The 24,672-nt window shown below is 32.3% G+C and overlaps 1 protein-coding gene across 7 annotated transcripts in view; it reads left to right on the top strand.

Moving 5' to 3' along the window:
• Positions 1–24,672, top strand: part of LOC129235454 (sodium/potassium-transporting ATPase subunit alpha) — a 129,993-nt gene that overhangs the window by 75,799 nt on the left and 29,522 nt on the right. For 4 of the 7 annotated variants that reach the window (XM_054869303.1, XM_054869301.1, XM_054869299.1 and 1 more), the window contains 5 exons: positions 13,982–14,062; positions 19,909–20,040; positions 20,105–20,371; positions 20,442–22,223; positions 22,350–22,565. In XM_054869303.1, the coding sequence (XP_054725278.1) occupies positions 13,982–14,062; positions 19,909–20,040; positions 20,105–20,371; positions 20,442–22,223; positions 22,350–22,565 (2,478 nt within the window). Of the gene's footprint in view, positions 1–9,626; positions 9,971–13,981; positions 14,063–19,908; positions 20,041–20,104; positions 20,372–20,441; positions 22,224–22,349; positions 22,566–22,985; positions 23,081–24,672 lie in introns of all 7 variants that reach the window. The other 3 variants (XM_054869302.1, XM_054869306.1, XM_054869305.1) reach the window with 3 other exon arrangements.

Raw genomic sequence — 24,672 nt, 5'->3', positions numbered from 1 at the left:
ATGCACTCGGAGGTTTGCCATTGTCTGCCGAAGGGCCACCGCTATTAGAAAAAACGTTTGCTATCATTTTGGTGTTTTATTCATGCATAGAAATTCGAATCTACGCACTTCCAAATAGTAGTCACGCACGAACCCATTCGGCTACGGCAGCCGAAAATATCCAAAAGTTTACGAAATACCAAATTTTCACAAAACCACAATTTTCTTAGTGTATTTTAATTATGTTTTATATCATTCGCGATCGAAATCGAATCTATTTTAGCAAATTTCACATTTTCCATTTAAAATCTGTCGAAAAAAAACACTGTAAAAACACGCGTACTTGAAAGACCCTGCACAATTCTCATTCAAATGAGTACTACTGTACTCGTACTTATACGAAGAACGTTTGCGTCTAGGTTTTTGTTTACAAACAAATCGTATATTTTAGTCAACAATAGTGAGGCGCAGGGAGTCACCGTCGACCCGGTAAAAAAGAACGTAAACCAAAAAATTTGGCGAAAATGACGTTGCCTGCTGGGCAACGGTCAAAACATGAATTCTGGTACGCGTACGTTTTTGTGTTTTTGTACTTTATTATTCTAAAGTACCTTCAACTCGAACACGAGTTTCTGGTTGAGAAAAATATATATTTGTACGTATGTATATAATATTTCGAATTTATTTCTTTTACATTCGTATTTAGGTGGCTATCTGCCCATGTATGTTTGTGTGTGCTAGATGGTAAAGTACCAAAACAACATGAAATCACGTTCTATGTTGCGCCAAAGAAACTGGTACTCGTATTTGTTTTGGTTTTAGGTATTCTTTGGTTTTTTCACTTTCTTTATTGTTAATGGGAATTTAGATCTCGCTCAATATTTTTACACGGTTTATGGGTTTTTTTTTTCTTTTTTCTTGTTGATTTGACAATTGGCGTCATATCTTCGTTTAGCTTATTTGTCGTTCTTTTTCTGTATTTGACGTCACTACTTGTTGTGTTAGTTCCCATTGATCGTAAGACGCAAGCACCACAATGTCATTATCGCACCCCGTCTGGCTTGTACAAACATACATACATACATATATAGCTCGTGTGCTTTCGACAGCGGTGCGTCACCGTCGATTTACTGCAAATGTATTTCATTTTCATTTCACAATCTGTAGTCATGCACTTTCATTAGTTCAAATAGTTGGAACAATTAAACATTTATACACAATTTAATGAACAAATCGTAAATTTACATTTACACAGTGGGGAATATTGAAATTTTTCTAATTCTCTCCTTTGCATTTTAATTGCCATGAAAGTGAAGAAGAGTATTCGGTTATGTTCGAACAGATCGATTAGTGAGGAAATTAAGCTTAAAATTGCGTCACCAAGTTTGGTGTTCACACGCATACAATTTAGCTCACACAATTAGTATTTGGTTGAAAGTGTTTTGATTTTCTTTGTGAAAAATTCTGCTTCCCTTTGAAGAAAAACTTAACTTTAGAACGATTTTTAGTAGTTGATAATAAATACACTGCGTTAAATAACTATAACACAGAAACTTATTGACCAGTTTTCACAACTAATAAATAAATTAATAATATTTTTATGAAAATGAATGAATGAATGAACTATTTCTCCTAAAAAACCAAGTTTCAAACTTTGCGACAAATTAAAAAAGAAAAAAACTAATTTTCATCAGTATTTCACACTTCCATCAGAATTTTTGGGAAAACTTCGAGTATGCAGTGTTATCTTCCTGTGAATTTTAGCATAGTGAAGTGGCTGAAATTTGCTTTGATTATTGCTTATTTTTCGGTTTATGTATTTTCTCTCGAATGCTCGAACATTGTTTTATATGGAAGAGAACAACATGAAAAGCTGAAATTTTTTTACTTGCTTATTAGATGTCTGTTTTAACACGGTTTTATATCGAGGATAGGCAAAGTTCTAAAAATATCACATAACAAACATTTATGTATAGAAAAATTATATATAAACTCTCAAATAGTAATAAAATTATATGAAATAAAGTCAAATGAAATAAGACAAAAAACGGTTATTTATTTATTTATTACTCAAAATAGTATTATTAAATTAAAGTAAAAACATTAAAAAATAAGAAACAAAAACATAAATATTAAATTACATTAAAAACGTAAATAAATTGAGATAAAATGGAATAAATAAATAAAATTTAACAGAATTTAATTAAACAAGAAAAATAAAACTAACAAAAAATGAATAAAATGAAAAATGAATAAGAAAATTAAGTAAAGAAAAAAATAACTAAATAAAATGAAATAAAAAACAACGAAATAAAAAAAAATAAGATAATAAAATAAAAAACAACAAAATAAAAATAATATTGTATAATAAGATAAAATAAAAAACAGCAAAATAAAATAAAATGAGACAAAATGCAAAGAATTAAAAATGAAAAAAATTACAAAATGAAAAAACTAAAATAAAATATAATTAAATAAAATAAATTGAAAATATTCAGCAATGTGGAACATAAACACCATAAAATGAAATTAAATAAAATATTCAAGTGAAGTAAAATAAAACAAAATAAATAATATAATTAAATTAAATTATTTTAAACAAATAAAATAAAATAATATAAACTAAAATAAAATGATATGAAATAAGATAAATAAGTTAAATAATAAAAAATAACAACACATAATAAAATCAAAAAATTAATAAATTACAATACATAATAAAAAAGCAAAAACAATAGCTATACATAATATAAAAATATAATAATGCATAGTAAAATCAAAAGTAATAAATTAAATGAAATAAAAAAATAACAAAAAAAGAAACAAAATAAAAAAATATATATAATAAAAAATAAATCAATAATTCATAATACATAATAAACAGAAAAATAGAATGAAATAAAAAACAAAAATAAAATGAAATAAAAAACAAAAATAAATGAATATATAAAAATTTAAAAAGAAAAAAAATATAAAAAAATTAAAAAGAAAAAAAAATAAAAAAAAATTTAACAAATTAAAAAGAGAAGTTCTAAAAATTTTTTAAATTATAAATAAAATGAAAAAAGGTAATAAAATAAGTAATCTCGAAAAAAAAAAAAATTATGAAATCGAAAATTAAAACAATTAAACAAAGTAAAATGAAATGGAAGCGAATAAAAAAAAATAAAGGACAAATAGATTAAAATAAAATTGAATTAAATAAAACCAAAGTAAAAATTTAAAAAGTTAGCGGAAGAAATTAGGAAATTATCAAATTGATTTCGAAGCTTGTTGTGCGTTTTGATACCGGAAAATGTGGTCAAAATCCTAATCAATAATATTCATTATTTGGATTCCGATTAATTTATTTAGTTCTAAAGCGATGCCTCTGAGTCGTATTGCTGAAATAGATCGATTCGATCTTACTCCGAATTGAAGCAGCGAGAAGAAGAAATAATTGTATTGCCTCGCCTTTCAAAACTGAATTGGAGAGCGGAACAGAGCTGAATAACCCGAAAGTAGAGTTATAATCCTACTTTGCACATGTTGAGCAATGGAATGGCAATGAAAAAAAAAAACAGAATTTTAACTATACGCACGGAGGTAAATGACTTCACGTGCGTCCTTCTATATGCTACGATTTTAAAAGCTTCATTTTAATGTATAATTGATAGTGCAAGTTCGTTTTTGGCTGGCTGTAGCTCAAATAAATAGATCCCTTTTGAATTCCACAAAACAAATGAATTTATAATTTAAACACGTACTCGTACATACATATGTATGAGATTTTGTGTATGCAAATTGCACATGCAAAAAACGTGATTTTTGTTTACGGCATTTGCCTCTGGAAGAGGCATACTATATATGTATGTATGTATATAGTCGATTTTTTGTTGCTTTTGCTCATTACCTTTTGTTCTTTCATTTCATTGTGATTTTTAAATAAAGGAAAGGGGTGCAACTACACATTAGCACACAATTAGTACAACGTGAATTAAAAAAAATTTGGAAATACTTTTAGAAGTACCTAAGCAAAGTGTTGAAATAGTTTCCCCCCTTTTATTATTCTTAGTAATTTCTATAAATCATTTCTTAGCAACTTAATTCTTAGAAAACCTGTTGTAAATATTCTGTTGTAGATATAGTGTTTGAATATGTAGGTATGGAGTCGTCATAGATATTTGTTTATTGAATTTCAATGGCGCGTTTTGTGGCTACCGCCAATTGCTGTCCGTCTGATTGTTACCGGGTAACATTCGTCTCCAATGCTTACTTGTATTTTACATGGGTACTCGAAAGCACTTGACAACAATAGCTGCCCTACTGGAAATCCGCAAGTTCGCAACTAGTGAGCTTCTAGGAAATTTGAAACATGTTTGAATTTTTTTCTATTCTAACCCTTTTAAATAACTCTTAATCAATTTGAAACAAGTCAACATTGTAACAACAACATTTTGAAAATGGCGTTATACGTCACATATGATTGACTTGACTTGTGCAATGGAGTGTGTAATATTTCCATTACTAACATTTTCTATTTAGTAAACAAATAATTCAAAAATAAAATTGTGTGAATAATTTTGCCCCACCTTGAAGTAAAGTTGAAATTCTGAGCTTAATTAAAGGGCTCTAAAATATTTATCTTTTCTCTCATTTTCTCTGCAGAGTATTTCCCTGCTGTGCGTGTATGTACATATGTATTGAATGTATGTAATATATAAATTGTATTTACTGATTTTGTGAATTGATATTCAAGTTCAACGTCACCCAGTGTTATACAATTTCAAATATTCAGTTTTTATTTGCACTTCCCCAGACGCTGTACGTGTAATACATACATATGCACTTATCCAGGTATTGGTTTGTATATCTATCATTATCAGATAAGTACCATATAGAAAGTACTTATAGAAATAAAAGTTCTTTTTCTGATTCTCACTTAGAAAGTTGCCTAGAATTTTTATAGAAAAAATTTTATACGCAACGATCGGTTATTGAAAATTCCATGGCTAACTTTGCTTTGTGTTGTTGTTATGCTTCAGTACATTTCTGGACCTTTATAAGTGAAAAAGCGCGAGTAGGTACTCAGTGTGTAGAATTATTTTCTCATATGACGCTCATATACATATATTCCCCTACACTGAGGTGTACATACATATGTATGTGTGTATGCACTTGAATCTATTTGCATATTATTTTATCTCTCTAACATATGTACATAGCTCGTTTTTCTAAATTGGAATTTTGTTCAGCGCCTGTGTTTCTTGTGTGTCTATATGTGTGTGCGTGTGTTCATTTACAAGTAACTGGTATTGCCGCTCACCATTCAACTAATTGCAATTGTTGCTGCCCATTTTTTTATTGAAACATTTACAGGCTATTCGGTTATTTTCCCTTTATTATTTGGCCACAATTTGATTTGGTATGAGTGCACAAGTAATCATCCAATGCTGACATTGAATGCGGGGCAAGCACACGAGCCACTTGCTACTCAATACGAGTACTCGTATATACATATACGTATGTGTACCATTAAGTGGTAGCGGCCCAATCACTTTTGTTTACTTCCCTGCAGAGAAATTCAGTGGCGATCTTGTTGTTTGAAAGCGTGACTAGTTGGCGTTGTTTTTTCCAATTTTTCAGAAGTGGCATTTGCCGCACGTTGGATAGTTTGAATTTCTGATCGAAGCTTCTGCTAAATTCCGATATTGAACACTTTTTGAAGGGAAGAAGAATTATCTTAGAAGTTATTTATGTTGACATACGCCTAAAATTACATCTATTGTACTCCAATGTTGATGATAACTCTTTGCCTTACCCTGCAGCTTCTTATATATTTTTCCTCTTAAACCATTTTAGAATGGCATACTTTCATAATAACTAATAATAATTATGAGTTATAAATAATTGAGATAACGGTGCTTTGACACGACACTTAACTCCAGTAGTTACCAATTTATCTCACACCTTTGAGAAATATATCGTTCTCAAGCTTTCTCAAGTTGAGATTGATTTTTTTTATTATAACTAGTTTGATTGCGGCCGCTGTAGCCGAATTCGTTGATGCGTAACTACCATTCGGAAGTGCGCCGGTTTGAAACCTCCGGTATGAAATATTAAATGAAAAAAAAAGTTTTTTCTAATAACGGTCGCCCTTCGCCAGCCAATGACAAATCTCCGAGAGTATTTCTGCCATGAGAAAGTTTATCATAAAAAACCCATTTGCCGTTCGGATTTTCCATTGTTCGAGGCAGTGCTGAAAGTATTTTTCTATCAGCACAAATTTCACTTCCAACAGTTTTACCGAGCTCAAATTCTGTTTCCTTTAACACAGCTTTCACCCTAAGAAACAGATACAAATCTCTGTGATGCCGTGCTGGCTTAGAAACTTCTTGAAAGGCAATAGATACATATTGCATTTTTCGACTCTTACACTTTCGGCGCAATAAAGGAGTTATTGTATTGCGAACGATTCTATACTGATTTGTTTACAAAAACGAGAGGTGATGCTAAGAAAGAGAACGCTTCACGCTAAGCAGCTGGTGGTCGTCGGTGTTTGCCTCTAGCGTATTTTTCGCGATAGCAGCGTCAGTCTCTCTACTTAATAGACGCCCTTCGTAATTTATTTCTAAACTAAAACTCAAGCATGGATATTCGTTAGGCTGTTTACTGGGCTGGTCCAGGTTTTACCCAAGAGTGATAGATTACAAGATTTTGCAATACAAAGTCATAGGGGATTTGGCAGAGAGAGAGGCGAATCAAATGAAAATAAAATGTGTAAAGTGGGGTTAGTTGTATACAATAAGTCCTCTAATCAGTCGTTGTTCAGGCGGCAACGAAGTAATATAATATGGTTGCTTTTATCGTACATGACCAACACAATCTCAGTTTTTACTGACCTCTGTTGTAAACAAACCCCTTTCGTGTCCTTTATTAGGTCCGCAAATTCTAATTCGCTGAGCGTCCATTAACAGTTTCATGTATGATGCGCCTATTTCCTCATATAATCGTCTGTATATTATTCATATGTATTTGAGTTGGTAAATATTTGGTGGTCAAAATGAAAACTGAGCAATTATGATTGTTTCATTTTAATATCTAAGCAGGCAATACAACTTTGTTACGCTAAATCTTCGCAAGACATGTTAACAATCGAAATAAAAGCAATATTATAATATTCTATTTTTATTTAATTTATTTATTAAATTTATTATATTTTATATTATTTTACATAAAAAGCTATAAATGTATAAAAGATTACTAAACTTTAAGGTTTTTGCATATATACATATATATATTAAAAAAAAAAACAATATCAAATATGCTTAATAACCAATCATTTTGAAGGAACTGTTAAGTTCAAATTAGCAAATTTTCTTATATTTTTAATATTTTAGAAAACATATTATTACGCCCTTATGCCAAAAGCGTGAAAGTGCAAATTTTGCAATTTTGATTTGATGTGGTGATTTGTCAACCCTTGGATATGCAATGTACCAAAGTCCATAATACCCAAAAAATACATTTTTTATATGAGAAACTAGCCCTTCTAATTTTACCAGACCAACAACTTTTTTTCAACGTTCTCATTTTTACACATTCATGTTTCTGGCATAAGACGGACGATATAGGAAATCCTTGTTAGGAAAACAATAATAATAAAAAAGAATCGTTTAATTTTTGTAAACCTTTAGCCTGGTAAATTTCTACCATACTATTGGTAAATTTCTACCATACCTGGCGAATTTATACCATCATAAAATATTCTAAATTAATACGGGCGTAGGCCAATAAGTCGCTAAAAGTATGAAATAGTAACACATTTTTTCGAAGAAACGTTTTACTTTGCAGATAGTCCCTTTTGGTTCCATTTACTTCATCCAATTCATCGTTTTTAAAAGTTTTTAGTTTCTTCGAATAATACATTTGCTCGGGTCCTTAACACAGACGGGTCCATCGGACGGCCTCTCTTTTCCACCCAAATTTCTTACCGCCGGATCATCTCGCACATTTGGAGGTAGAAAATAGTTGCATGGTGCCACTTCCTCATCAAAATGATGTTGCGCACCATATGCGCCGGTGATCGTATGACCCTTTTCACAGTAATCAATGTAAATGACACTGTACCTACCCCAAAATATTGTCACTATCACTTTATTAGCATTCGGCGTCGGTTCGCTAGGAAAATGTCAAATGTTTTGACTGTTTCTTAGTACCTGATGTCTTATGCAGAGACGGCATTTCATTAAAAGATTTCAAAGAAACCTTAGAAGTGTTAAAAGCATTGTATTTTGTTTGTTCATTCTAAGCGAACCCGTAGCACATCTTGCGGACAGCTTTTTCATTTCAAAATCAGCTTCTGAAACAGAAGGAAAAGAACCAAACAGGTGGAAAAAGGAAGAAGGTGTTTTAGGTTAGAAGATGACAACCAACAGTGGCTATTTACGTTTATAAAAAGTGAGAGCCTAAATGTCTACAGGTAAATCTTTGTCTGACGAGAGCAGGGCAGCTAAGCAGAAGGTGCTAAGATGATTCCACCTCATCCTCCAGATAGCTTCTGCAGAAAGGACTTGAAGCAATCCCAAGTTTCACCGCATGGACACCTAACGGACAATGTTCGGTAAGAACACGTACCAAATTCGAGAGTTGCGGCTTTGTTAAAGTTAGAAGTTCCCTCGAGCGCCCCGATATACCCGTGGCCAGAAGGATTTCCTAGAACAGGCCACAGAATCCTCTCGTTTTGAAATAAAACCGTCGCTTCATAGTCTCCTGTTTAGTTAGCTCATCAGCCCAGCAGTTTACCTCCATTCCGCTGTGACCGGGAACTCAGATGAGCCTAATATCGAAGTATTCGGCTGCAGTCGATAGAGAAGTCAGGCATTCCCCGACTAATTTCAAACGCGCAAACAACGAGCCCCATTTCCTAATTACCGCTTGACTGTCACAGTAGATATTTACATGCGTTCTTTACAATAATTACACAAGTAAACAAGCAATCCACTGCTTTCTTAATTGCGGCTACCTCTGCTAGGGAAATACTATAATGGTCCGGAAGCTTAAATTTGAGCTTGATGGGGTGCTCCTCGCAGAAAACTCCCCACCAACTCTTCCGTCCAACGTCGAGCCACCCGTAAACATGTTTGCCATCCCCTGTCTACAAATGCTGCACCCCGCCCTCTCCTCCCTTGCATAAATCACAAGATTAGGCTGCGTTCGTTTGAAGAATCCTTCGGGACAAATAAAATGTGAAATTTGAGGTAGCAATGACATCTGTTCTAATTTTGAGGGACTTATTGAATCACACCAGTATTCTTTAGTGGCCTCCCTGAGACCGAATAAGTATCGCAATCCGCAAAATTTGTTTAGCTTTTCAATCATTCGCTTCTTCAATATGAATTTTTTTTACAATTTGTAGAAACATGACTCTATTTATATTTAATACAATAAATATTTAGTAGGTAATTATTAAGAATTTTACATTCTCTTTTTAATTACAATATATTATATATATCTCTCTCTCTCTCTTTCGCCTTCCTTACTGCACTCTATTTTCATGGAACAAATAAATCTTGCACTATTGATATTATATTTCATGGATTCTCTCTAAATGCACAACAAAATGTATACGAATATACGAAAATATTTACGAAAAACCTCGCAAGCAGTTTCTTTAAATTAGGCCGCAGAAAAGAACCGTGTAAAGCAACAAAAATTAAATAATTGCGCCGCGTGCGTCCGTTTGTTATGCGATCCACACTTTTAAAGTGCATATAAAACGAGGCGCAGAAGCAAGCAACAACAAAATTACGTTTAATTGCAAAACAAAAATCACATAACAGAAAAATCAAAACGAAACAAATTAACGCATTGCCAATTTTTTAAGCGAGGTGTTTGAACTTTTTAGTGAAAGCGTGCGATCGACCGGCCTTTTCTGTGTTGTTGATATACAGCAAGCGGCAAATAGTAGAAGTAAAAGATCCACAAACAAGCGACAGCGGCTAAATAAAAAGTGCGTAAGATGAAATGAAGAGACTGCAAGCAACTAAAATGAAAATATAAATAACATAAAATAAAAATAAAATGAAATAAGATTAAATATATTAAAAAAAAATGAACCAAACTAAAAGTCAGGGAAAAAATAAAGAAAGCGGTTAATTGAAGAAAAAAAAAAGCTTTTTTCTGCATTTAAATGCATTTTGGCATGGCTTGCCGTTGTTGACAAATTTAATGCTTATAGGTATGAGCAAATAATAATCTTTTATGGCATAAATAATGACTAAATTGCAGCCATCAACAATTGGAAATAATTTTCCGCTCACAAATAAATGCCATGGATACAATTTTTTTTAGAAAATTTTAAAACACTCACAGTTGATGATGTTTCCCAGAGAAATATAACCGCAGCGGCGGTTAAATAATAACAGCGCGACGTATTGTTAAGTTTTTACTAAATATTTTAAGGAATTTTTTTTATTTTATTTTTATTGAATTTTGAAGTTTTATTTTCTAAAATTATTATTTAATTTTTTTAAATTAATTTTCCTTATAAAATTATAGTTAATACCACAACAAAAACCAAATCACTCGTAATTTCAAACTGTGTACAAATATTTCTTTATAATTTTTTGTTTTTAATTCTTTTTCTATTTAATTTATTTGTTATTATTTCTAATTTTTTTATTTACATTTTAATAAAAATAAAGTTCATACTACAGAAAAAAAACCAAGTAGGTAACTCATAGCTTTAAAGTTTGTTCACATATTTATTTATTTTTTTCTTTTAATTCTTTTTTACTTTTATTTTTTATTTAATTTTATAAATAAATTTTTGTATGTATTTTTTATATATTTTTATTTTTGTTTTATATAAAAAAGTGGTTTTATTTATTTTTATTTTTTTTATTAATTTAATTTTTATGTTTTATTTTTAGTCAATTTTATTAATTAAGTTTATTCTATATTTATTTATTTATTTATTTTATTTATTTATTTGTTCTTTTTTTATTTATTTTTTTTATAAAAATATAGTTCATACTACAATAAAAACCAAATACCTCAGAGTTTCAAACTTCGTACTTCGTTATATACATTTTTTTTTATTAAAGTTTTGTATGATTACTTTTTAATTCTTTTTATTTTTATATTGTTTAAATCTCATTTTTTAAATTAATTTTTTTTCTTAAATTTTTTATTTATTTAATTAATTTCATTTTTTTGTTTCTTTTTTATTAATTAGTTTTTTATTATGTATTTGTTTTTTTGTTTTATAGAAATATGGCTCATGAAAAACTAAATAACTCAAATCTTCTTTTTCTATCAAAAAATCAGGGCGAATTTCGAGCAACTTTGCACTTCCACAATATTATACCAAAATGGTATGGAGTAGAAAACAGCATAGAAATATTTTTTTTTTTTTTTTGTTCTAGAAATATTCACTAATAATTTAGAAATTTTAATGAAAATTTGCTTAATTTTTTTTTTTTAATTTTATGCAAAGTTTGAAAATTCGAGTTATATGGTTTTTACTATGATATAAACTATATTTAAAAAAAAGTACCTTAAAAATAAATGAAGAGTGCAAACTTTACAATATGTCGTGCTGCCATTGATTTCACCGCCGATGTATGTACCATACATAAAAAAAAAAATAAGAAAGATACTAATTTCAATTATAGTACCAGAAACACCCAATTTTTTACCACTCGTGCCGCCTGATTACAAATTGTGGCTGCTTAATTTCATTACCATTTCAAAATCTATTTCGCTGTTTATTTTCATGTTATTTAGTTTAAGATCCTCAAGGAGTAAAGTTTTGCATAGACTTTTACTGAATTCTGATGCCAACACCATAAAAGTCGAACTTCTCTTCGTTATCGTAAAATTTACTACTTCAATTCAGTATCGTTGGTTTGCATTTAACTTTCTCGTTATCGCTGCTGCTATTTTTGTTCTACAAACAAAAAAACTCATAAAGACTTCATTTTGCGTTGTTCTTGTGTTTCAAGTTGCGAATCCTTGTTCCGAATGCATTTTTCTTGTATATTTTTTATTATTTCCTTTTTATTTATTTTTATTTCCTTTTTCCTCACAATCAATTTCTTCTTAATTTATCGTTAATTGTTCTATTTAGGAATTCTTTGTTTGTTGTTATTCTGTAGTGATACCTAATTATGCACAAATAGTGCTAATAAGTAAAATAAAAAAAATATTTAATGTTTGTTGTTATAATTAGTATTTGTACAATTGCTAAGTTCTTAAACTGGTTCTAAAAATACTCGCACATGATCAGACATAGTATATATGTATGTAATTAAGACTAGTGTAGCGCTTAGATAAATACTTATTTCTATTAACAGCCTACGAAAAGTAAACCACAAAAAAACTTTTCCGATTATACAAGTGAGTGGTTTCTTATGGCATAGTATAAGCTAGATCTAGCTGTAGATATACCTTATTTATCTAACTGATTAGGAATTACAAAATTTCCAGCTGTTTGTTCCTCTGTCGGTACGTGAGCAGTACTCACTGTTTCACTTCCACTCTCCAACCAATGAGCGACGAGTTCTTAGTGTACTCTGAGCTCGTGTAAAATTCGCTTAATGAAAATTCCGCTATTATTCTCTTAAGATTCGCTGGCCCCGCATATTGATATATGTATGAGCATCATTCAAGCTTTTCTGTCAAATATTCAATTTCTTCGTGGAATTTTTGTATTTACTCGCACAATAATTGTGGAATAGTTTCAATCCCCCGAGCGTGTTATTATCTTTGCATGATTCATTCATATGTAAACAAATAGGCAAGACTTGTATTTAATTCTTGGGGCAATTGAGTAATCAAATTAATAATTTTTAGTAAACAAAACTGAAGCAAATATTTCAGCGTTTTCAGAAAAAATGTTTTTTTTTGTTCTCGTTGTGAACACCAGTTGTCAAGTGCGTGTTATTCTGCCATTTTTGTTTGTGCATTTTTATTTATTTTAAATTGCTTTGACTATAAATATATTTCCTGTAGTGGTCAGAGGTGGGCCGGCGGTAGATTGGAGTTCAGGCAATATAGCTGCGGGGTGGTTAGTACCACTAGATTACAGACACGCGACTGGAAAGTAGGTTCTGATTCTATGCCAATAAACTTTTCCAATGCCTCAATTCCAGTGCCATTACATATGGAATACTTGACTTATTCCAGTGAGGCTTTTAGCAGTAGACACCTAATAGTCGTTTATAGTATTATTGATTGCGAGTTGAATACTTAGTAAACAGTCTTCTTGAATTTGTAGTGTTTAGAATCGATTTGGTCGACAGCACTGGTGAAGTGTGCTTTTAGGCGTTTACTTAGTGTCGTGCTAACTGCTGGTGAGCTTGTATGTATTAAGTTGACCTACTTAGTAGAAAATATACACATACATACATGAATTTATGCATATGTAGGCATGGACAAGTTACTGACGCCAAGAAGTGTTGGCGAGCCATGCAAGACAGAGTAACACGATATACATATATAGTAATTTTATACAAAAAATAAAAAAAAAACTGTTTTTTATTATACAATCGTGTATCGATATGTACAGGCTAATTTCAGGTTAAAAATTTTATACTTTGCAACACTATATATTTACATATTTAAATTATTATTTTTTTATAAATTTTAAATCATATATAGTTTATTTAATTATTTAATACTTTATTATTTAACTTAAATTGCATGCTCATTCATAGTTTAATTGCTACTTATTTTTAAAATTTAGCTATAAACGTTTATCGCTGTATTTTCTACCATTCACCATTTACTACTTACCACTTACCATTTGTCATTGCATTTTTTTACAATTTTATATTTTTTTCTTATATTCCTATCGCTGTCATGCCTGCATTACGCTCCCTTGCGTTCCATTGCGTTACGTTATGATTGCGTATTTACGTTGTTCCGTCATTGTGCTCGTTTATCCAACGTTATGCTCCTGTGTTTGTTGTTTGTAAATTTATTTGTTGTACTCTCGATTGCTCCTCCGATTCTTTAGCATGGGAGGGCAGACTCTTATCGTTTCGCAACGGTTATACCAACCGATGACGATAATCGTACAGCCGATGGTCACTTTAAGGTAAATATACATACGTACATACATATATTACTCATACGTACATAAACACTTGTCATACTTATAATTTCAATAAACGTCATACATGGCATATGAACATACATGCATACATACATACATACATAATATAGGTATTTTAAAATATTTATTATTAATTTTTAAATTCACGCTCAGTGTCACTTTTTTTTGTGTGTTTGTTGGTTATGGGCAAATTTTGAAAATCAATTAGATACTCATGCTTACTTACATGCATATATAGATATTTATTTCGTGCACACTTACACACATACAAACCTACAACTTATTACCAATTTTTGGTTGTGCAAGATGTAATCATCCAATTTGGTTTTAGCACAATTTTTTTTTACCAAATAAAAAATTGTATGATGGAAATCTTTATTTTGACCTTCACGCGTTTCGTTACTTGTCTGGTTGTATACTACAGCTGTCTAGTTCACAAGTGCCAAATATGATTGACGTGCGATGCCCTATACAAATATTATAAATCTTCCAATAGGGTGATTAATTTTGCGCCACCTTGTACAAAAGTTAAAAACTTCCACACAGAAACATACAAAAAAAAATACTAGAATATAAATGAACTAATCAATAGTAGTTGCTAGGTAAAATGTCTGAGAGATACTAATTAAATGACGGTCCTTGCTTGGATATAAAACCGGGTCGTTTCTGTGTCATAGAATCGCCTGTCCGGTGGAACATTGAAACACGTAACCAATATTTTGGTTTTGCTGGCTGGCTTTAGTATTTAATTAATGCCATAATTAAATAAAAAAATATTAGCTTAGATTTCGACATAGATAGATTTGCGGTTTGCACTTCGACCTCATGGTAGGATATTTTGTGCCCTCTACTCATTACAGTACTTCATCCAAACCCAGTTCCCCTTAATAAACTAGAGATTGAGCTGGATTGGAGTGAGCGTATGTGACTTTCTGCTGGCTGCAATCGACCGCGATGTCTCAACCTTCTCCGCATTATAGCGCCGCATTCGAGAAGAAGGTGCTTTGAAGTCTTCTGGGATTGGTTGAAAAAATAACAAGAATACATGTATAATAAATATTAGCTAACTTTAGTATTTGGAAATAAATTCCGACATCAAATTTTATAAAAATCAACCGCTCGCTTCTGTTTTAAAAAGTCAAAGAGTCAGAGCAAATGCCTTATTGGCAGGTCGAAGTACCTTAAGGTCGAAGTACACAACTCGATTTCGTATCCTTATCATTGTCAGGTCTATCTAGTCCTCTACCTCTAGGTTTATTTCCTCTAAATGTTGCACCAACTTGCTGGAACCATTCAGCACCTAGACAATTACAATTGAATACCGGAAACCAAAAAAATCAAATCATTTGCTTGTCGCTTTCAGCATTGCCAGTGAATGCAAAATCTTACAAAATCTTACGATCCTCAAAAACTCTCCCTTAAAGCTGTAATGCGAGTTATTGACGAAGGCATCGAATGGACAATTTTAGCTGTTTGCTCTCACTTCGAATTTCCATTTGCCATGAAAAAGCTGGTCATAAAAAACCATTTGCCGTACGGAGTTGGCTTAAAACTGTAGGTCTCTTCATTTGTGAAACAACATCAATGCGCTCTCCCCAAATAGGAGGAGGTACTCGGCCAAACCTTGAACAGAAGTGTACGCGCCAATTACTTATTTATTTGTTTATTTATGTTTTTATACTGAACAGAAATGTCCAAAACATGCCTTTGTTTGAAGAGCCTAACAGGCAGACATTCCAATCTTTATGGGAATTCTTCAGCACGCCCATAGCATGAAGTGTCATATCATTAAAAAATTAAAATTTTTTTAGTGTATTTCGGATAATAAAATTATGTTTATAATTTGTTTATATAATATTTATTAAAAATCAACATAATTTTTTTTATTTATTTTGTATAAAAGAAATTGTATATCTATTAAAAAAATAATTTTTTGGTTGTAAATTTTATGTATTAAAATTGTTTTTAATTTGTTTATGCCTATAAAAAATCAACATTATTTTTTTGTTTTTATTTATTTATTTTAAAAATGTTCTTATAGAATAAAAAAAATCTTACAAATTTTTAATTAAAAAACTATTACCTATAATTATTTTTGTTACTACATTTGTTTTTGTGCATATTCAATTTTTTTTCCTTAAAACTTTCTGTTTATTCCTTTAAAGTGGTGATCTCTCTATTAAAAAGTCATTCGATTTTTTTGATTTCGGAAGACTTAGATTTGAAAAAAAAAACAGTGTGTCAAAAATACGATTTTCACTATTTTTTGTAAAATCCTATTTCAACTTTTAGCTAATATGAAAGATATCTGATATATTATTTAAAATGGCATTTTTTTCATTTTTTTTATTTAATTTTAATTTTTTTGATGTTAGACGAACTCTTAAACAAGTGAAATGTGTCAGAAAATAAAATTTTAATAAAAAAAATTAAAAAGTTCACGGTTAGAGATACTTGTAGTTCCCCTAAAAAAAAAACCCCCAAAAAAGCAATAAAAATGTCATACCCACAATATTTACCCCTTAACCTGTTTTTTTATTATTTTTTATACATGCATACATATGTTCATATGTACTCATAATTTTTTTAACAATTGCTTTCGAACGCTCAGCAAATGCGCTCATTTTCTGTTACGTAGTTGCCTTGACCATTCTTATTTACCGTCTCTCATTAAAAACAAAACAAATTAATTCTATTTTGTTTTTGTGCTTTATTTATATATATTAATATTTCCCAACTAATTTTGCTTGTGACTTGGTTGACGTGTTTTCTTCTCCTCGTGTTTTATTTTGTCTCGTAAATTATTTTTATATAAAAAAATTTTGGGCGAAAATTCACATTTCCTTTCTATTTGCTTGTCATTGACATTGCAAGAGCTTTCCCTTCGGCTATTTTTACCACATAGATTTAATGATTGAATAAAAACTAGAATAATTTGAGAATCCAAAACAATTTGAATATCCAAAAAGAGTGAGCTCTAGACTTAATTAAAAGTAGTAGTGGTTAGCAATGCAAATACCGCTAAAATAACCTAAAAATGCATATTGAAAATATCGATCAGATTAAAGGCGGAAATAGAAAGCGGCAGAAAAAAAAACAAATTAATTAAAATAGAAATAACCAAATATCGAAGTTTTAAATTTAATTAAATCTTAAATTTGAGTACAATATTTTGTTGAAAATTTGTGGGTGAAGCATTTTGTGTTTGTTCGAAATTTTTGTTTGTCATATTTGTATAACACCCCTCTCAGATTAATATTAAGAAATGCGTGTGCCAAACAAAGATATCCACTTACTCAGTAAACATGCCTTTTTATTTGGCAACAATTTTTCGTAGAAACGAAAAAAAGCGGACGAAGGTGTTTTCACCATTTAACTTTTTTTTATTATTAACTCGCGAGTGATTACAATGGTTTTTCCATGGAAGTTCAAGCCCAGATCTAAACGAAAATATTTATAAATGAATTTTTAATAATTTTCAATAAGATCTGAAATGGGTGGTCCCAAAATTTCAAACAGAGAGAGACGAATCATCATCCAATTGCTACAAAAAAAATAATCAGCTCCACACAGACATTTTTTTATATTGATTTCTTACTGATTAAAAAAAAAATGGAATTCGGTTGTAAATTGAACGCTATTTCTTCCCCTTTTTTTAATCGACCGTCCATTAGAAGTCATCAGCACAACTTCGAGTCATTTGCTAAAAAGTTTCTTTGATAATTTATATATTATACAAGAATGGTATTAACTGTATAAAATTCTGTATGCAGATAAATGCTTGAGTAGACAAAATGTTTTACAATATTTTGTAAAATAAGTTGAAAATACTAACAATTTGAATACCTAAGCCCTAATGAGCAATAATAAATGTGTAATAAGTAGACATCGGATTTTTATGGAAGTGCATATTTTTGTTTAACATCACATGAAGTTCGCACCTAGGTACATACTCATTATAATAAAAATTGAATTAATAGGATCCTATATTTTGCATATTTCCATATTTTTGCATATTTTTGCATATTTGCATATATTTTGCATATTCAATTTGCATAAAAATCCGATCTCTATTACTAATAAGTATCCGAATATATCGCAACTGCTCGCAGATAGTCTTCATTAGCATTTACTTATATACTCCTATACCACTGTAGTCAAAATAACAACGCTACACCTGCCAGTCCATACCCATTACTCAACTGCACTCTTGACTCTAATAATTTGTTTAATTTTACTGCAGTTGATTTTTGTTTGTTTTATGTTTTGCACTAAATTTAAAAATAGCTTCAAAATAGCGCTTTTATTGCAACTGCCGCGTCTGAGAGATTTTATTTAGTCTTCGAATAAGTTTACAGCGTACCGGGTGCGCACAGCTGGCGTTTATGTGGGCGTCAAGCACTCGCTGCCGTTTGGTTGACCAGCGGGCGGGCGAACTGGCTCGTTGACAACTAACTGACGTGTGTTTGTGCTAATTTTAAAGAGGGCGCACTTCCGAGGTCAACAGCGTTAGCAGCAGCCAAAAATGTTTGGTATAAAGAAAATGGAAAGAACAAAACTCACAAAAACAGAGGCAGATGGCAAAGTAAAGAAAGAAGAAATTAGCTTTCAACAAGACATTTTTTATGCAATTTTAGTCAATAATACAGACTGAATATATGTATGTATTAGGTTCAAGTTTCCTTAAAAAAATATGCCCACCATAATGTGAAGTGCTGTGCTTCTAGCAAGTGAAATTCGGTGGCACTCCTAAGCGCAATAACTAAGTTGCGCCTAAAAGATACAATGAGAAATATTTATTTAAGTTCTAATGATTTACCGTATACAAATTTGCTTGCTGTGTATGTTTATATGTAGGTTAGAAATGTGTGGAAGCACGCTTGCGGTGGAGTTAGACCTTTTTTCTATTCACTTTATATTGTTATTATATATTCTTTCACTTCTAACCACTTTATTTCATTTACCTATTATTTATGTAGTTAAACTTAACATTTTTTTATATTTTAAGTAACTAACTTAATTTTTAATTTCGTGCTCGTTTCGTTTAACAAATCGCTTGAGTAACTGCCTCACCACTGCTACACTCATTTATCCATTTCATGTATATTACTAACGGTTTTTATTTGTTTTTACACCACTTAAGTATGTATGTAAATGTGCGGTAAGTAAGGTAGATTAGGTACACAGATTTACTTTTTATATGCTGCAAGTATGTGTAGATATGGAAGTTGTACCATAAGTACTTATTTGCGCCTCGCTAACAAAGGTTTGCTAATGGTTATTATCGAGAATTCATTAATTCACAAAACAAACAAAAAAAAACATAATAAAATAAATAAATATAGTAAATAAAAAAATAAATAAATAAATAAAATAAATAAATAAAAAAATGAAAATAAAAAAAAATAATAAAAAAAATTAAAAATAAAAAAATATTAGCTACAGCATAAAACTAACAAATTTGGTGAATTGGAGCTTAAATCTTCTTAGCAAATGTAATCCTTTTTAATCAACATTCTTGGTGCGCGGTGGTGCCTACAAAGTGCTCGGCGCAAGACAGAAAAAAAAAAAACACACATATATAAAACCAAAGCGCGTAAAAACTAACTATTAAAAAAGGAATAAAATTCAAAATAAAAATAAAAAAAATATTAAATATCAATTTTGCTGGACATTTTCTACAGTTTGTCTTAATGGTGTTGGGTTGAGAGCGTTTTGGAAGTGAAAATAATTTATTTTTTTGTTTTTGGTTGCTAACCTTCCAAAATGCGCTTCTACCACTCTTGTACAAATTCCCAGTTATTTATTGGCACTATTTTCTTTCGCAGTCTAAACGCAGAATGCCACCAAAACCGGCTAAGAAGGAAAATCTTGAAGATCTCAAACAGGAGTTAGATATCGATTTTCATAAAATCTCTCCTGAGGAGTTATATCAGCGCTTTCAGACGCATCCAGAGAATGTAAGCGTTATTAAATAAACATCTTACTCAAATTGTTATGGTTGAATTCGTTTTTTTCTCCCAGGGTCTGAGTCACGCCAAGGCTAAGGAGAATCTGGAGCGAGATGGTCCTAATGCGCTCACACCACCCAAACAAACACCCGAATGGGTGAAATTCTGCAAGAATTTATTCGGCGGTTTCGCCATGTTGCTGTGGATCGGTGCTATACTCTGCTTCGTGGCCTATTCCATTCAGGCCAGTACCAGCGAGGAGCCTTCGGACGACAACTTGTATTTGGGTATCGTACTTTCGGCTGTAGTTATAGTTACTGGCATATTCTCATATTATCAGGTTTGTAATTAAGAAGCTTATGATTTTCTGACATTTAGCAAGTATTTCAATTACTTAAATTATCGTACAGGAATCGAAAAGTTCAAAGATTATGGAATCGTTCAAAAACATGGTGCCCCAATTTGCTACTGTCATTCGTGAAGGTGAGAAACTTACCTTACGTGCCGAAGACCTAGTGTTGGGTGATGTGGTTGAAGTGAAGTTCGGTGATCGTATTCCCGCTGATATACGCATCATTGAGGCGCGCAACTTCAAAGTGGACAACTCATCGTTAACTGGCGAATCTGAGCCGCAATCACGTGGTGCTGAATTTACACATGAAAATCCCTTGGAAACCAAGAACTTGGCTTTCTTCTCCACCAATGCTGTTGAGGGTACCGCTAAAGGCGTTGTCATCAGCTGTGGTGATCACACCGTAATGGGTCGTATTGCTGGCTTGGCATCTGGTTTGGACACTGGCGAGACTCCCATCGCTAAGGAAATTCACCATTTCATTCACTTGATTACCGGCGTCGCTGTGTTCCTGGGTGTTACTTTCTTCGTCATCGCTTTCATCTTGGGTTACCATTGGTTGGATGCTGTCATCTTCTTGATTGGTATTATTGTAGCGAACGTGCCAGAAGGTCTGCTGGCCACTGTGACTGTGTGTCTAACATTGACTGCTAAGCGTATGGCATCGAAGAATTGCTTGGTAAAGAATTTGGAAGCTGTGGAAACTCTGGGCTCCACCTCGACAATTTGCTCTGATAAGACCGGCACCCTCACCCAAAATCGTATGACCGTCGCCCATATGTGGTTCGATAATCAAATCATCGAGGCCGATACAACTGAAGATCAGTCGGGTGTGCAATACGATAGAACCAGCCCTGGCTTCAAGGCGCTCTCTCGCATTGCTACCCTCTGTAATCGTGCCGAATTCAAGGGCGGTCAAGAAGGTGTACCAATTTTGAAGAAGGAAGTCAGCGGTGATGCCTCAGAGGCTGCACTGCTTAAATGCATGGAATTGGCGCTCGGCGATGTAATGAATATACGCAAACGTAACCGCAAAATCGCTGAAATTCCATTCAATTCAACCAACAAATACCAAGTCTCCATACATGAAACTGAAGATCCAAGTGATCCACGTTATTTGCTTGTCATGAAGGGTGCACCCGAACGTATCCTAGAGCGTTGTTCGACTATTTTCATTAACGGCAAAGAAAAGGTATTGGATGAAGAGATGAAGGAGGCTTTCAATAATGCGTACATGGAACTTGGTGGTTTGGGTGAGCGTGTGCTCGGCTTCTGCGACTTTATGCTGCCCTCCGATAAATACCCCACAGGCTATAAATTCAACACTGACGACGTTAACTTCCCTATTGACAATTTGCGTTTCGTTGGCCTTATGTCCATGATTGATCCACCACGTGCTGCTGTACCCGATGCCGTCGCCAAGTGCCGTTCAGCTGGTATTAAGGTTATTATGGTGACTGGTGATCATCCGATCACTGCCAAGGCCATTGCTAAATCGGTGGGTATCATTTCGGAGGGCAATGAAACTGTTGAGGATATCGCACAGCGCTTGAACATCCCTGTCTCGGAAGTTAACCCACGTGAAGCCAAGGCAGCTGTTGTGCATGGCGCTGAATTACGTGATGTTACACCCGAACAGTTGGATGAAATTCTGCGCTATCACACTGAGATCGTGTTCGCACGTACCTCGCCTCAACAGAAACTGATCATTGTGGAGGGTTGTCAACGTATGGGTGCTATTGTGGCTGTGACCGGTGATGGTGTAAATGATTCGCCCGCGTTAAAGAAGGCCGATATCGGTGTTGCAATGGGTATTGCCGGTTCCGATGTGTCGAAGCAGGTGAGTAATGTGAAAAGGGGTGCACAACGGAGTATAGACAAATAATGGTTCTAATAAACATCAATAAATATTTATATACATGGTGCAATTGAGAGCGTGATGTAACCAATACCCATTTCTGTTTAGGCTGCTGACATGATTTTGCTCGATGATAACTTCGCTTCAATTGTGACTGGCGTTGAAGAGGGTCGCTTGATTTTCGATAACTTGAAGAAATCCATTGCCTACACACTCACCTCCAACATTCCCGAAATCTCACCATTCTTGGCTTTCATCCTTTGCGACATACCACTGCCACTGGGTACCGTTACCATTTTGTGCATCGATTTGGGAACTGATATGGTAAGTGTGACAATGTCCGTATAGCATTCTTATATATATATATTTTGTGGTTGTGCGAAAAAATCGTAAATTACTTTCCAATTGAGTTTATTTAGTTAAGATTTTCTTGATTTTCTCTATTTTTTTTTAAATAATTTCTCAACTTAACTTTGAAAAATTAAAGAACACAGAAATATTAAGTGAAAGGTATAAATGAGAAAAAAAAAAATTAAGAGTAAAAAAAATTATATTAATATTAATATTAATTAAGTGAAAGGTATAAGATGAAAAAAAAAATTATAATAATTTCGTGAAAGGTATAAGATAAGTTAGGTAGGCTAAATTTACCGTAATCTGAATAATTTACATACATATGTGATATACAAACAAAAATATGCCTTATATGTACACACTTAAAACAAAAAATGCCGCTATGTAAAGGTGCCCGCGATATCACTTGCCTACGAGGAAGCTGAATCTGACATTATGAAGCGTCGCCCACGTAGTCCGCTCTTCGACAAGCTCGTCAACGAAAGGTAAACCAAAGCTTGATTTTCAACAAAAACAAAAACAAACAAAAAAAAAAATTGCTTCGGACGTACATTTATAATTCCATATACGTGCTACAATGGCTAAAGCTTCATTTATGGGGAAAGTTATATGTTTTCATTACCGCTAAAAAGCTAAGTATAATAAAGCCAAGAAAATCATACACAAATTGCGCCGACCTGAAAATGTGTTGCTACTTCCTCCTTCAACATACAAATGTACGCTAAATGCCTCAACATTCGTGGCATTCCAACTATCGCTAAACTATCGTAGGCCAGGCTGGCCGTTCATGTATTGTTAAATTTCTGTTTTCATATGTAAGCAGGGAAACAAGGTGCTATTTATTATTAAGAAAATGCTATGATAAATCTTTATACATATTGTGTGTTACGCCATGCTATAGTATGTATGTACGCTTGATGAAAATCTTTTGGAAATATTATTTAAAACATCAAAATTGTGCAAACGCAATGTGAATGGAGCTTTCAAGGAAACGAGGGACAACCTGCTGCCGTATGCAACTCAGTTTTAGCTTGAATAAGCGTGAAGTTGGTAATGGAATCCGAAAGTGGCAGCCTACATTATATGTACATATGCGCAAAATTCTACAAATCTGCTAAGCTTAGCTCTTTAAGTGTTGGACGGGTGCTACCTATGAATCTGCTGTACCATATAATTTTTTATGACTGTGTATTTCAAAATAATTATAACTGTGTGTTTTTGTAATATAAATACAGATGCATTGAAATTGCGCCTAGGTTATGTGGCTTTAAGCGATATATGTATTTTTTAAGCAATAATAACCTAAAATTTCGTTTAACTCATTTGTCACTAATAAAAAAAATAGCATAAGAATATTCTCGTGTATCGTATATATTTATGCTTTAAGTATTTATTCCATTGATCGCGTTAAGAAAACATGTACGAGTATAGGTTCATAATTTAGATGTCACCTACAAACTTTCTCGCCCCCCTATCTCTTCGTGTTACGATTTCCGTTTATCAACATTATTCATTACATATACTAGTATTACATATAAGTTTTAACGTTTTATATTTGCCACACTTTCAATGAAATGAAATGAATATGTAGTCTAGAAGTGAAGGGGAACACAATTTTGTCCGTCTGTTGTAAGACTGTGGTGCTAAGAATAAATAGCTTGCCCCTATTTTATAGGTTAGTTTGAGTTAAACTAGCTGGGCTGTTGTAGCAGCGAAAATATGACAGTCCTTGACCAGATATAAATCCAGTTCGTTTCGGTAACATGGGACCGACTATCTATGGGTTACACTCATCGATTCCAGTGCCCAGGAAATATCTATTTTATTGGCATTGACCATTGCGTGACCAGCCGCTAGATAACCGAAGTATTAAAATTTGCAAAAATAATAGTTAATCGCAGTGCACTTGATTGACATTACGCTCGAATTTTAATTTTCAATAGATATGAATGACTCAAAATCGGCGCTTTACTCTGAATAATTTTAGGAGTTTCTAAATTATAATTAAAATAAAAATTAAATGATTTGCTCCATAAAAATGGAATTACAGGCCTTTCGAATTCATTAAAAAGCTTAA

The sequence above is a fragment of the Anastrepha obliqua genome, chromosome 1 (genome assembly GCF_027943255.1).
Source record: "Anastrepha obliqua isolate idAnaObli1 chromosome 1, idAnaObli1_1.0, whole genome shotgun sequence".
Lineage (NCBI taxonomy): Eukaryota > Metazoa > Arthropoda > Insecta > Diptera > Tephritidae > Anastrepha > Anastrepha obliqua.
This window is presented reverse-complemented; position numbering and strand designations above follow the sequence as displayed.